Below are 15,883 nucleotides of genomic sequence, written 5' to 3'. Positions count from 1 at the left end.
GTATTTATATGTTTGTGCTTTTATGAGTGTACAACTCGAATAAAGCTTTCAAATCTAAAATCTAATCTAAAGTCTCCCAATGCTGCAAAATGTATCATTCAAATACCAACTATAAAAAAGTTTGGAAAATTATGGCTCTGAAAACACACACATTTTCATATAAAATACACACTTTTCAATTATGGTATACATATATTAATTCAACCAACCCAAAACTTATTTAGTAGGCTGAGATGCACACAGGAGAGCTACTCACAGGTAGTTGGTGAGCTACTTGTTGTGGAAGCTTGTGCTAAAATTAGGACATGGCCTTCTTTGTGGAAATAGGAGGCTGACACTAAGCGTGGGACACACACTGCTTTCACTCCACCTGGTGGTGTGACAAACTTCAACGTGGCCAGTGTGAGGGAGAAAGGGGAGAAATTATTACTGTTAGTGGGTGTTAAGCGAGAGCTGGAGACCAAACATATATTACAATGATGCAGCAGGCATGAAAACTAAGCAGAGGACCCAAGCCTGGTGAAATGTACATGCTGTCAATGTCTATGTATATTTTTTTTTAAAAGGCTCCATGATGGCTTTCCCCTCAGATCTCAAGCCAGTCAGACCTTGTCCCACCACTCCCACCTCCAAAGCTCACCATTCTCCAAGCTCCTCACCTACCCTGGGCTTTGAAGGTGTTCTGCTCTTCCCGGAAGATCTGCGTGGGGGAGCGGTTCTGCAGGATCGCAAGGTAGCCACACTCCCGCACCTCTGCCTTCTCGGAATCCCGCTTCCAGACAGTGACGATGATCTGCAGAGAGATGATCGAAAGGCAGCTGAGTAGATAAAAGCAGCTGAAAACTCAAGCAGTGGGTCTAATTAGAAAGATGTACAGATGTTAGGCGAGGTGCCAAGACCAGAGGTCTGCTTAGCCATCCGGTGGCAGAAGAAAGGAGTGTAGCTTCCTAGGTTATAAATTGGACGCAGGAGTGCTCAGGCCACAACAAATCCAACTTCTCCATCAAGGAGGATGATGGACCATTCTAATGTTCCAGCTCTCACACTTCATGTTGCATTGGTCCTGGCCTCATACCGTTATCAATAGCTTTCTACAAGCACCATTAAAAATAACATGCACAAGTAGAAAGATGGGAGTTAGATCTCGGCTGTAGGCTTAAACTTCATCTAATGGGTGCCAGGTCTGCTATGGCATGGTATGCTTTGTGGACAGCGCCTGCAGGGCAGTAGTGCAAGAGGCAGATACAGTACCCTCGCCACTCAAATAAAATTGTCACTTTGCAGCCTTCTTACTAGCCCCTTCGGCCAGAGCAGCTTACTAATGGGAGGTATGTAGCTGAACACATGCTCAAGACACCAATTTGTAATGGAACATAAACCAAAACAGAATCATGGTTATATAAAACAAGCAATGAAGGTCAGCACCCCGCATACCTGGCTGACAAGCTCACCATCTCAGGTGGCTCTCCGCACACCCACAGCCAGGATATCATCAGTCTGGAGGCAAATAAGTGCAAAAAGTAAACGACTATTGGCACAGCTAATAGGTCTTGCCTTTCTGACCTACTGGAATGCCCAATTTACCAATGCTTTTTGCCGATGCTGTGCAGCAGACAAAAAAAATACAACGACTAGTGCATGTATCATGATGTACGTGCTTGCAAGCATCATCATGCGTGTGGTATGATACCCGGCTGCCATTTTACTAATATATATATATATATTTTTTAAATAAATGCAATGGGGTGCTGGGAGGGGCAAGAGCGCTCTTGGGGATCACTTGAGATAAGCTAGAAAAACAAAAATTGACAAAGCCATTAGGCCTGGATTTAATGTACCAATAAATAAATAGAGACACATTTACAAATGTCGTTTGTTGCATTTTATGCACAAATGTTGTTTCTCACATTTAAGCCTGTCCTACTTGCCAATTCTGGGGAAAAAGGAGCAAAAAAAGTATTGCTTTCCTTGTTGAATTCAGAAATAAATGTGAAATAGTATAGTTGAGTTTCTTTTTCAGATTTAGAATAATCCCTTCTGTAGTCTAATGGAAACACTTCCTTAAAGGTGGAATGATCCATTTCCAGCTAATAGCATGAGGCGAGACTAACGCTACTCTAGATGGAGCCAAGCCAAAGCCCACTCTAATGATGCCCTGGGGTTTGCCCTAATACCCTTCCGCCATCTAGGCACAGAAGCATCAAACTATACAAAACAATGGTGTGGAGGAATAAATACATTCATACTAACAATAGGATACATTACGTTGGCATTGATGGGTATGTAGGAGTTTTTAGGATTCAGGGAAGGAACATTTTAAATTATAGTATATTATATAAGTACATTAAATATATTACATTTGGAGCAAGTTAAATATAATATTAGTAATATAATTAAAAATATAAATTACATTTAATAATTACATTCACTTTTGGGAGACTGGGAGCTTTAAAAAAATCCCCCCAGTCCATAAATCTTAAGACTAGGAATGAGAAAGAAAAACAAACGGAATTTTCTCAAGTAGTGCCATTTTAAGGTATTTCTGAAGTGGATGTCGGGAAGTAAAGTGGCAGGGACTGCAACACAGTGCTCCCGACTACACTCTTCCCATCTGTGCTGCTGTCAGACAAGAACAAACACCCTAATTTCTAACTATTTAGGAGCCATATCATTGCAGTGGCATGTGTCTGACCAAAAGGTCAAGCTCTATCGGGACACAATAGCTTGGCTTCATAAAGAGCTCTGGTTTGATTAACAGTGATCACAGTTCTTGAAGGGTAAGCACGTTTTAATGGAAGCACATAACTTCTGCCCAATTAAAACATGTACTCCAGCAGATCAAGATTTGGGCAGAGCCCAAGTCCTTTTCTGTAGTACTCCTAAAAGCTCTTTTTTTTTGTTTGATCACATAAGGTACAGTAATAGCTGCACTGTCAAGCCAAACCTACAAAAGGCAGGGATGAGTGGTGGGGGGGGGGGAGGGGAGGGGGGGGGGTAATGGACGAGTTGAGGGAAGGAGGGAGCAACATGGGGCAGGGGGATTTGAAGGAGAAAGCAGCACACCAGAGAGACTAAAGCACAATCTTGAACTCGGACGCAGATGCTACTCAGGCATGCAAGTCTTTAGAAAAATATGACATTTTAGGTGTACAAAAGTGCTTTTTGTGCAGTACAGCACCTAGCAGAAAATGACAGTTGCGAGGCCCTCCAAAAATATTAATGTTAAAAAATGTAAATAGCTGTAAATGGGTGAACGAGCAATGGAAGAGTGAGTTTGGGCTCTTAGAGGATAGCAAAGGGGAATGGGCGGGAGGATGCAGGAAGCAATCCCAGATTTGGGTGGAAGGGGGGGGGATCACATAAGGAAAAGCACAACACGGAGTGCAAACTGGGCTTTGACAGGAAGAGAAGCATACAAGACAGAAACAAACAAGATGGAGAAAGCTTGAAAACATGTGCACTCATGGAGTGCTCAACAAAAAATAAACAAGCATTTGCAATGCTATAGGTCTTGCCTTTGTGAGAGTTCGAGCTATTGGTGCTGTCTATGCTCGACCTAAAAAATGAGAAAATGCCAATACCATGCAAAAAATTCTGAAGAACTGCTGATGGTAGTTAGTGTTGCTGAAAACTATTAAAGATTAATGCTGTGAAATCTCCATGCTTCATGTTGCTGGAGGAGGGGAATCAAGGATTTAAAAATGCAGAAAATAAAACGCTAAGGGGTCCCAAATTATGTAACACCTTCTCATAGTCTGCTTTAGTAACAATATGTATTCTGGGATCCGTAATTTGACTTTAGTCATTATACGTTTGGTGTCAAAAATCAAATAGAGTGCTGTTTTGCAAAATATCAGGGCTGCATACCGGTGCCACATATGAAAGCCTGTGTGCGGCTACATATGGTCTCTTGAGTGTTTCGATGGTAGTATGTATAATGACTAAGCACGTTTCTGGGCAAAGGGCTTGCAGGCATGTCGCATAACGTCCCAGCCAGCGTTTCATGTACACAGAGCTTGGGCGCATCTCCTCCTCTGCAATTGGAAACTGGCAGTGATTCAAAATCGCTTCTGTTTGTGTTTGTAGATGATTATGTATGAGCCTAGTATCCCCTTACTTGGTTGCTAGTCGGCGCTGTTCTGTGTCCAGTTCTGGGCTAGGAAGCTGCTTGCAGTGTGGTCATTTCAAATGTGTACAGAACTGGCAATGATTAACTAGTTTTATGTTATAGAAAGATCAGAGTGAGAAACAATATCTGTAATATAGTGTAAAATTCCACTGTTCCACGAGACATCTCCTTGCAGCCTATTTAGGAGGGATGTCAACCCAAAGTCAAATTTAGTTTGCTAGGAAACACAAATTTAGTCTATGAAAAGGTTACATGTTTTCGTGATGACCCAAGGGTGTGAAATGACAGCTGCATGAGCAGTGTGGCGTTTTTAGATCACAAAGGGGGTTGCAGATTTACCACAAAAAAAATGGCACCAAGCTGTGGGTTTTGAAGAGTAATAAACATTGTTCTCTCACCAAATCTATGACTTCCAGGCATAGACGATGACATCGCTATAGAAAGAGGACTATGGGGTGCTCAGGATCCGTACCGCATTGATGCGGGCTGCAGGCTGTTGGCTCTGGTGCGGAGGGTGATTTTTAAGCATGAGCGAATTTTGCGGATCTCGCGTTCGCGAATTTTGCTGATTTGCGGATTCACAATCCGCAAAATCCGCGAATTCCCGCGAATTTGCGGATTTTTTTTTTTTGTGTGTTCGCCCGTGTTTCTGCCAGTTCGCGAGGGTTTTGTACACTTTCGCAAATTGCGAACTTACCTGTCGGGTCGCAAGTTTCGCGAACTTGTTGTTTCTACGTGTCCAGCCTGTTTGGGACACTCTTCTTCATCACTGCCACTCTCTGTCACCACTGCCACTCTCTGACTACTCATGCCACCCTCTGGCCCACCCATGCCACCCTCTGTTTCATCACCACACCCTCTGGTTGTCCAGTGTACATTATTTTCGGCAAAGGAAAGCACACCTTCCCTGCCTCAAGTGACCTGAATGAATTTGGGGCTGATTAATGTGTCACAGAATATTTTTTTAGCTGGCACCTGCTTCCTTAGTGCGCCCTGATTAGTGATCTTTTGCACTTGCTAAGTGCTTTCATTGTTGCAAAATTAGTTACAACACCTGCCCTGCCCCAACTGACAATAATGAATTAGGGGCTGATTAATGGATTTTAACTTCCAGCCTGGCTCCTGCTTGTCTCCCTTAGCTGTAATTCAGGACCTTTGTGGCATATGTGTAACTATTCTGAGGTTCAGAGCAGGGTCACATAATAGTTTCAACTGGCAACTGGACTCTGGAGGGGCCCCTCAGGAAGCACTACAGGAAATGGCTACTAATGATGAGCCTGAACGTTTGAACCTGGTAGGTAGTTACTTTCAGTTTTGCTAAAATCGTATTTCTGCAATTTTGCACTTATTCGCGGGGCGCGAACTCACGCGAACAGTGCGAGCAAAATCCGCTGCTCGCGGATTTGCGGATTTTGCGGGAGATTCGCAAATCTCGCGGATTGCGGATTTCCCGAAAATCCGCAAAATCCGCGAGCGGAACGGATTTTCCGCCCATGCTTAGTGATTTTCAGAGCTGCTACAGATTCAGCTATTGTTTTAATGTTTAGATTACTGGCAAAAGACACTACACAGTGTGGTGGGAAGAGTGAGGAGGTGGCTGGGCGGTACGGTGAGAGTAAGTGGATGGAGCAAAACATCAGCAGACAAAAAAAAACAGTCCCCTTCTGATCACTAACAAGCAGTGTTGTGAGGGTGCAGTACCATAGGATGTCACGAAGTATCCCTTGGGACCTCTTTTGGGCACATATAGTATTGCATCCTGCAACATGGTTAGGGAAATGAAATGGCTCATCTGTGAGAGCTGCCGACTGGGAAGCTGGGGATAAGGTACAGCAGTGTGATCTGCCGACTGGGAAGCTGGGGATCTGTGTCCGAGTTTGGTGTCGGCTCAACCTTGAGCGCATGGATAGGTGCGCTATATAAATAAAAGCGATTACTTTGAAATAACATAAGGATTCAAAGCAGTGATCTCGGGACAGGCAAGTAGTGTGGGGATAGACTGAGTAAATTAACCAAATGAGCAAACAGCAGTGGCCTCAGAGGGGTGGTGGTAGGTCTGCGAGCATTATTGTGTGAGGGTTGAAAGGGAGGCAGGAGAGTTAATAGACCAAAGTAGTATTGCGGGAGGGGAGAAAGGGAGGCACACGGCAAGCAATTGAATGGACCTTTCAATGCACATGTAAACAGAATAGTTAAGAAGAAAAGAGGCAGGCCAAATAAATAAAAGAGTTCTCTTAAGTATAAATACCCGAACAGTAAGAACACATGCAAGAGGGCCAGTCCTCATGGGAGGATACAACATTCTAAAAGGAGGGGCTACTGAGTATTTACCAATGAAAAGCCAGCATTTCTAAAGGACAGCCAGAGGACCCAATGAAACAGATGGGCATTTTTTCAAGCCCATTTCCTAGATATAGCATTTCTCAAAGAGACAGCGCAAGCACTGCCTAGGCGAGACCTAAAAAGTAGTTCTCTAAACAAGAGCAGGATTTGCTCCAGGGAAGGGACAAATGTAAGAAAAAGATGGAAGAATATGTAAAGCCACTGAATTAAAAAAAAAACAGGAAAATGAGAGTGGAAAGAAGTCAACCAAAGGAAGCAACTAGACAACGAAAAGCTGTCTGGTAGGCGAGACCTAAAAATGAGTTTCCAGAGAGTGAGTCAAACAATGGTAAACAGTGGGTTGGCTGTGAGCAGACTACGTTTTTTTGGATGTTCCACGAGAGGTCTTCCAACAACAGACAGGTAACCTGTAGGGGAGACCTAAAAACAAGGCAAAAGGCATTCTGCATCTAAGCACTCAGAACCTTGATCAATATCCCTCTGTCCTATTAGGCCGCCCAACCCTGCTCCATTTTAGCAAAGGACCGAAGGCGCACCTCTTTGAAGAACACTACACTATCACAATGCTGTAACAGACCACTTATGCTCTCAGAGCCCAGAACACCACATACATGCATAAACTGGAGACATCACTACCACAGACAAAACAAAGGCACTAGGAAGACAGGTTTGGAAGAGCATCATACAATGCTGAAGAAAGGCACAGTCAGAGACTAGGAGTCAATCCCAGACTTTAAATAGGCATAGTGCAGTACAATAGAACCTCTGAAAAGATTTAGAGTAATTGACAAGCAACTCCCTAAAGTTCTCCACCATATTAATTACCTTAGCTTTGAGAGTTCCAGGAGGCAGCCTGTCCAGTGAGATGGTTAGTGGGAAAATGACCTCATCGCTGGAGACAATGGGATCCTCATCAGACACCTGGGCATAGGAAATACATTGAATTAGCAAAGCGGAGTCTGCGCACCACGCACACTTTAGTAGCATATATCTCTTAGTGTCAAACCCTGACTGAGAAATGGTGACGCAAATCAGTGTGCTGTGCCACATACATTCCTATTATTGATTTGTATGCCTCTTCATTGACTGCCCTGGTTTCTCCTCTTTAACAACATGCTTTCACTTTGTTAGTATCAATTACTCAATAGTGGCCAATCCATCTAAACCATTGGATCTTTGAGGGCTCGGTTTATAAGGTAACATTTGTCTTACACATGCAAATGGGAAATATATGGATGCAGCTTAGCAAGCACATAATATCAGGGATATAAATGTCCACTTCATGGCTTCCCAACAGACAATTCAGCTATCTGAACAATGTGTGACAATCAGAACTGCCATCATATGTATAATTGTACTGTAAAAAAAATATATAATCGCCAATATTAGAACTTGCTGCCCTTAACTAAGGAAATCTATTCAACTGATACTCCTAAAGTGGGGCCTAAGAGAAGAAGTTATAAGAGTTTTCTCATTTGCTTCCTACTCCCAGGGTGCCTCTAAGGCTGCTGTGGTACAAGGAACACTGCTGATGCACACTGCTGCCGTACTGATCCTATTTCATGCAAATCAGTACTTAACAGGAAACGGGAAGCTTTCTACTGGCATTTGTGTACCATAAAAATGAATCGAGCTAAGAACCAAGTGCATATGTTCTTCATCATTCTCCTGAAACACATTACAGCGCCAAAGAATACTGCATTTGTTAATGCCATTTTTTTATTACACAGTAGAAAAGCACAGATGTTTAAGCCACGGAGTGACTGAAAGAAGGAGGAAGAGGGAATCTGTTTCCTACCAGCGTTAGGTTAGTGGCTATGAAATAAGGACAGAGTTCGGAAACACAATGCATTTCAAACATCATTAAAACAATGCTTTCATAAAGCTGCTTAACTTTTCCCTTACAGGAGAAATTATTTTTACACTGTACATGAAAAGAACCATGCCTTTTTGTCTTTGGGAATTCTGCTGCCCAATGCTGCACTTCTACAGTACCTAAGGGAAGCTTGCACTGCTGTTAAGAGTCTAAGGGCCAGATGTGTCAAAGGGTTTTGCCCATTCTGTGTCTATGGGGAAATGTGTTGATACATATGGCCCTTTGTGTTGTACTAGTTATGTGCCTGAAGGACACTTACCCTTCTGCTACTCATGTCATTTCTGTTCTGCGCAAGGGAAGCTTGCACTGCTGCAAAAAGCACTTTTTTTGCGTAATACTGAATGGGTAAGAAAACCTTTCACACACAATTACCAAGGCTAATAACTTTGTCAATGCTGGTTTAGCAAGCAGCTGCTCAAACCTTTAACTCTAAGAACATCCACATTATATTGGAGACTAGGCATCTTACTTCCTTTTGAGTTTGTTAGTTTCTCTAGAAATAGTGACATTTCTAGGGTTCTGTCTTTTTGGAAAACATCTTTTCTTCTTTCTTGCTTGTATGGTGAATCTTTCACTGCTGGTAACTGAGAATCGGAAGACAGCCGGCATCTGCCTGCACATTATAGAAGGATTTCCAGTTTGACATTGGTGCACGTTCAGGATCAAGCTCGGTCTCTCTGTGTTCTAAAGGTTTATCCAGGTCACAGCTCCCCATTCACACTCGTGGAGCCCAAACATACCTCAATCTCACTCAATGTTCGTCTGCTCTACTCCTCACTTAGGGGTACAGAGTCTGTTATGCTACGTGGCTATCAGACGTGACACGGGTTTGGAGCTACATTTCGGCGTCGCTCATTCATTACCAGTTAAACCACAGAGACAGAATAAGGCAGAACGGATAAATGTAACAACGTACTGTGACAAAGTCTAGAAAACACAGAAGCCACAATTCAGCAAACCTCCCACGTGGACTCAGCAGGGCCACAGAGTGGGACCGTCCTGTCTCACAGACCAATAGCAGAGACGCAGATCAAATTCCACATTTAGATAGCTGTCTTTCAAATACTGACAAGTAGCTTATAAATCTGTTTATTACTTGACTACATCTGAATTGCCAGGTGGTGTTTATTCTAGCATTCATGGATTTTGTAATTCAGATGAGTTATGACTTTACATTGCTGTACAACTACGGGGATTTTTTTTTTATTCAATTTTTATTGCAGCATCAGAGTTATACAGCATACATGTATCCTTGCCCGTCTCCATGTATCACCCACCTCCTATGAGCACTTCAGCATCACACAGCCATTCAGCCCACATCCCGGAGGCAGGGCGGCGAGAGTTAATGATCCGGGAGGGCGTCAGGCAATAAGACAACAATGTTAACAATGATTCGATATCAGTCTATGCAGGCTTGTCGAATGGAGCTGCTTTTTTTTTAAACCTACCCCCCCCCCCCTCCCAAGCCCCAAACCAACAACTCACCCCTACCGGTTAGCATTGAGGAATAATGAACAAGGCCAGCGCCCTCATTCTACCAAAGGAAACTGGACCAAATAGGCCCATCTATCTGCCGCAATCCTCTGTCCACACAGTAAGCATCCTCACGCCTCCCTCGGGGCCACCCCAAACCTCCCGCCCCCCACCGATTCCCTGAATTCTCACTGGTGTGAGCCAACTGCCGGAGTGTAATCTGTTATGCAGGAGCTAAGGGAACAACACTCATGCAACTGTGCGCCATCCAGGAACCCACTACCGGCCTCACTCTGCCTTGTCCTCGTCCTGTGACAGGTATTCAATCAACGCTTGCACCAAACACTCCCACGCCCGTTACAACTACGGGGAATGTATGTTAATTTAATTTTTTTACAGAAAATAAAAACAAGCATTGGCAAAGTCAACATGTCTGTCTTTCACAAACTTGTGCGATTTACTTAATTGCAAGTTTAACCCACAAGATAAAGAGGAAATAAGAAAACATGCAGCCACCTAACCACAACCACCACATGCTTACAATAAAAACACATTTAAAAACTAACTGCTGTGGCCCTTTTAATAGTGATTTTGTCTTTAAATTACAAGCCTCTCAGGTGCGCCATGCATTTTAAAATCATTATTTGTGAAGGCAAGAAGAACAAATCACTGCATGATCAAGCACTCAAACTGTGGGCAGGTACAATGTGACATTGTTACTTATATACTTTATAATAGCAAAGTTCAGAAGAAGGTGAAAAATAAATCACCATATAGCTTGGCACCCAAAGTGCAGGTGAAAATAAATGCTGGTATTTAAAGTTAATATAAAAAAACTAACTACAACACACTTTGAGCCAGATGTGTCAGTGAAGACAAATGAATTGCTTTAAGTGGATGTGAACAATGTGCAATAACTCAAAGTGATGGGAGTAACTGGTTAGAATGGACTGACCTATGTTGTAGGTGGAACCAAAATGTGAATGACAATTTGACAGACCAAGATGAAGACTGCAGACCAAAAGCTCCTCTATTTGCGTACATTATTTGTTTATTTTTTTAGTTATTTTCAAAAAGTCTGGCGAGGCAGCTAAAGCCATCTTAAAAGGTCTGGCCTATAAATATCCAAATTATTTCTGTGGAGCCTGAATAAAAACAATACAAGATCCCGTTTTTCTGGAATTGCGTATCAGCCTGATGTCTCACAGTGGCCTATGCCTCTAAACACAATCAAGGGCAACCCGTTGCCTGCTTCCAGACTTTACAGGTATGATGTGGTTTGTTTAAAGGCTCTTGTTTGAACAATAACGTTAACTTTCAGAAAATGTTTACTAGACTGCTGAGCTTCAGAGGCAAAACAAATCTACAGGGCGGCCGGTTCCTCTTTATATCTGTGCCTCGCTACGAAAGAGGAAGTTGCCCAGTACACAACAAAACACTTCACACATCCTGTATCCGAGGCCCCTCTCGTCCACAAACGCCCAGGAAGTTGTGGCATGGATTAATAAGTCCGTCAGAGATGCATTCTGAACCCAATTTTGAAAACATCACAGAGCTGGGTAAGAAAAATTTATCTCAGGGGGCTTCTATCAACCCTACAAACTAACATGTGTGACCCATCAAGATGCCCTCATAGAATGTGTCTTACAAATAAGCTGTAAAGTCTCACTTCTTGTGTGGAAGACGCACATGCTGACCCACAGTTTCCCTCTTTTTACAATTTTTTTATTTATTTTTGCAAAATACATGAATTAGTCGGTAAAGAGTCATAATTTACACAGTACATATACACTGTTAAAAATCATAGCATAAATAGACCAGGAGCGAGATAAATGAAACACAGAAAAATCAATAGCAATACATACATAAGGATGCCATAAAATGAACCATACAAAAAAATAGTCCAAGATTCAACAAATATCTATAAAACTGCATGGAAAAGCGAATAATGAAACAAACAATCAAATGACGGGCTCTAAATGATTAGTGACACTGGCCCAAATTTGTTGACCAAGCTTCTTTTTTCTATGCCCCTTAAAGGCATATAAACTATACTCCATATTATGTACTGCAAAGAAGCGTGCCCTCCATAATTCAAGGAAAGGCAGTTCCTGCTGTAGCCACCAGAAAGCCATTACAAGCTGATATACAGCTGTAACTAAGAATATTAACTTTGCATGTTGTTGTAATAGATCTGGCGCTGTCGGCCCCATTTCTACACCTAATAATATCTGCGTAGCACTTAATTGTAATGGCATACCCAGAATGGCCGATAAATAATTCTCCATCTGTGTTAATAAAGATGTTAGCCGCGGGCACCCAAAAAAGATATGAAGGTCATCCGCAGATGGATATCCACACCGAAAACATTTCCCTATAATATCTCCCGCCGCAGAGCTATTTATGCCTAAAACTGGGCAGATGGAACAGGAGCCTACGATTTCGATTCAGAGACGGAAGCATCATAAATTTACTTTGTTTTCCGTTGGGTTTTAACAAATGTGTGGAAAGTATGAAATGCCCTTGTAATCTCGGTGGTACACAAAGTTTGCTCCATTTCATTTTCTTCTGTGGTTTTTACAGATTGCACACTTTGCACTTTATAATGCCGTACTGTAGGAAAAATGCTCTGACTGATTTTAATCTAGCTTTTAATGATATTTTAAATGTTAAAAACTGATGAAGCCATCTTCAGAGTGAGCAGCTTTCTTAAAGCAGCTGTACGATCACATGCTTCCTTGCTAATTGATTGACATATTTGCACTATGCATATTTTTTGCACTTCTGTTATTGCACAAAGCATATTTTTGCACTGAGAATTGTATTTTTGCACATGATTATATTGTACGTGGATATGAGCTTGGACATGTGGGACGGAATCTGTATTTTATAATATTGATGAATTTTATGCTGTACTTTTATGGATATTTTTACAATCCGAATAAAGATCATTTGACTTTGACTTGACTTGAATATCTCCCTGCCATTTGGAGATCTTATCGGGTGTATAATATAAATTAAAGATGGATTTATAATGCTGTGCAGATAACTTTGCCGAAAGGAATAGATTCATGGCCATCTCTAGAGAAGTTTCTATCCATATATCCTGCCTCCCTAGTTTATTCCCCCATTTAGAATTTTGTTGCTCTAAATCATTCGCCTTACTACCTAACATGTGGCTATATAACACTTCTATTTTTGCAGCTTTTATTTTATCTTCTATCAAGGGGTTAGCTTGAAGATTTGTTGCTTTCTGAGACAGAAAATTCCTGATTTGCAAGTACTTCGCATAATTCTCCCTGGGAAGCTGGTACTGTTCACGGAGTTGCTCGAAGGATTTAAAACAGCCATCGCTATAAAAATCCCCCAACAGCCTTAATCCTTTTTGCCACCATACATGCACCATCCGATCCCATAGGTCGATTGGCATGAATATAGGAGATGTCAATGGTGTACACCAAGAAATTTTCTCTATACCAATCATTCTCCTTAGTGTTCTCCAAATCTTATATGCAGCCATCAGAATCTTAAAAAGTGTACGTTTATAATAACGCCATTCCTGGTGCAAAAACAGACAGTTTTTAGTCTTCACGCCCAATAGCATCTGGTAGACTGACGGGCTCTCTGCCAAATTCGGAGGACCTATCCCTATTAACAGGACATTCATACCTTGAAGCATACCGGCATAATAATGAAGAGTAAAGTCTGGTACCGACCAACCTCCTAAATTTCTTGGTAAGATCATATAGCGCCCGGCACGACGGGCCTTACCCCCAGCCACATAAAGCGCATACAAAGAGCCTGAAGCTGTGCCAAGCTTGCTGTAGAAATTTCTAAAGGGAAATACCTGAAAAAATATAATATTTGTGGCAATATCATCATTATTAATAGACTACAGCGCCCAACTAACAAGAGATGTAGACATTCCGCCTGATCCAACTGTTTCCGCACCCCTGATGTTAGATCCTCCCAGTTATACTTGACCAGGGCCATTGAAGAGACCCTTAACTTAATCCCCAAATAAGTAACCTCTTTACAAACCAGCGGATCAGAGTACTTTGGCAGGTTGGCACATAATAACTGGGTTTTTGAAGCATTCAACTTAATGCCAGCAACTGCACCGAAGTTGGCGGCTAAACATTTGATGTCCTCCATTGCGGCTGCAGGGCATGGCGTAACAATTGCCACGTCGTGCGCATAAGCTAGGACCTTAAAATGATAATTTTGCATAGCCACCGGAGAAATCCTTGAACAAGATTCCAACATTCTTAAAAAGAGCTCAATGTACAATGAAAATAAAAGAGGAGAACAGGGGCAACCTTGTCTAGTACCCCTCTGTATTTGAACCAAATCGGACACGAGTCCCATGGTACTGATATGGGCCGTAGGTTGAAAATAAAGTGTCTGATGTGATGTTATAAACTCGGGGCCAAACCCCCTTCGCCTCATTACGTCCCATAAAAAGCACCATGAGACCCGGTCGAAAGCCTTTTCGGCATCTAATATAATGTAAACATAATGGCTCCTGAGTAACATTGACAAAATCAAATAAAGTGATCACCCGGCGGACATGATTCGCCGTTCCCACAGTTTCCCTCTTTAGGCTAGTGTGTAGCAACATTTAGCACAGAGGGCTGACAAGGATGTGAGCCTAATCTCGTGGAACTGTTTGACGCACTGGTTGTTGAGTCGCAAACCATGCCATATATTCTCCCTCAAGGGGTCGAGTATCATACCATGGAGCACAGTTATGCTCCAGACAGTGAGAGTCTAACGCATCAGCCTTCAGTACTATCCATTAGGCATGAGACTCAGCTTGGAGCAGTCATAGTCAATATAAGGGGAACTCCTAAGAGCTATGTCATTCACTGGCTTTAAAACTCAGGCACTGAATCAAAATCGTACTTATTAAGCACAAATCTCATACCGTGGAGCACAGTCTCCTTCAGATTAAAGTCTAATATCACGCATGTAGTCAGTCACTGATAAACATCTCACTTTCTTGAGTCTGTTTCACTGACTGTGGAGCTCAGCCTCACTCATTGTGAGTTACACTCATTTAGTCACATTCTGAAATCAGCTCAAGTTGTGTGGCAGCTCTTGGACTCCATAATGTCTTAAGCATACTAAGTGGATACTTATCCCTATACAACCCCCTTCCAACAACCACTGACCACCCCAAACCTCCAACCCATGGATTGCGCCATCTCCTGACAACCTAAATGCCATATTGACCTTCTTACATGAGGATCAAGCAGTCAGTTTGCAGAGGGCCAAAGTCATCAAGTTGTCACAGCTGTGACCACAAACATGCACTGTTCGTAGCCATAAAGCAGAGTGAAGTGAAAATATAAAGCTATATGCCCCAACACTGAAAATGATTCTATTTAATAACAGTTAGCTGCAGGCAGAGGGAGAAGGTACCTGGTAACCTGGATCACAGGACCATCGGTGCAAGTCTGCTGCCAAATGCTTGGTCCCAGGTGTGAACTACTCTACTGAACTTAGCTATAACTAGAATAAACCCTGCAGAAACACGTTCGTCATATGCACCTGTTATCACCAGTGAGGGCTGCCCTTACCTCTGCTCCAGGTGCCACGGCGGTACCGGGGGACCGGTGATGGGTCAGCAGCGGCCGGCACTCCCGGTAGCCCTCCGGTGCTGGGGTCTCCGGGTCTTCTGCCGCAGGTTCCTCTTCGGGGCCCCCAGCACTAACGCTGGCCCGGGCGCACAGCGCCCCTCCCAGGGCTCCCCAGCCTCCCTCCCCGGGCCCCACCCGCAGCACCAGCAGGAAGCGCACAGTCTCGCCCAGGTACAGGTGGTTGCGACGCGGGAGCGTCCGGTACCGGCCCGGCGCCTGCGCCAGATCCCGCCGCACGAAAGGGACGGCAGGGAAGTACATGGAGTACTCGCACTGAGCCTCCATGGCTGCCGGGCTGCAGAGGAGCCCAGGCGCGCCGGCCGAGTGCAGAGCCCGCGAGCCCGCAGCCGTCAGGCGCAGGCTCGCGAGACTCGCTAGCCGAGCCCAGAGCCGCCGAGCGCCTGTTCGAACTGTTCAAGT

The 15,883-nt window shown here is 43.3% G+C and overlaps 1 protein-coding gene across 1 annotated transcript in view; it reads right to left on the bottom strand.

The window, feature by feature from the left end:
• TRAPPC14 (trafficking protein particle complex subunit 14) overlaps window positions 1-15,834 on the bottom strand; it is a 61,364-nt gene extending 45,530 nt beyond the window's left edge. Inside the window, exons 1-3 of the mRNA XM_086945999.1 lie at window positions 15,404-15,834; window positions 7,298-7,393; window positions 664-793 (exon numbers count right to left, since the gene is read on the bottom strand). Coding sequence (XP_086802125.1) covers window positions 664-793; window positions 7,298-7,393; window positions 15,404-15,748 — 571 coding nt within the window. The 5' untranslated portion in view covers window positions 15,749-15,834. The remainder of the gene's footprint in view (window positions 1-663; window positions 794-7,297; window positions 7,394-15,403) is intronic.
• Between the last annotated feature and the right edge of the window lie 49 nt (window positions 15,835-15,883).

The sequence above is a fragment of the Lissotriton vulgaris genome, chromosome 12 (assembly GCF_964263255.1).
Source record: "Lissotriton vulgaris chromosome 12, aLisVul1.2, whole genome shotgun sequence".
Taxonomy (NCBI): domain Eukaryota; kingdom Metazoa; phylum Chordata; class Amphibia; order Caudata; family Salamandridae; genus Lissotriton; species Lissotriton vulgaris.
Note: the sequence above shows the minus strand (reverse complement) of the source record. Positions and strands in the feature narration are given on the sequence as shown.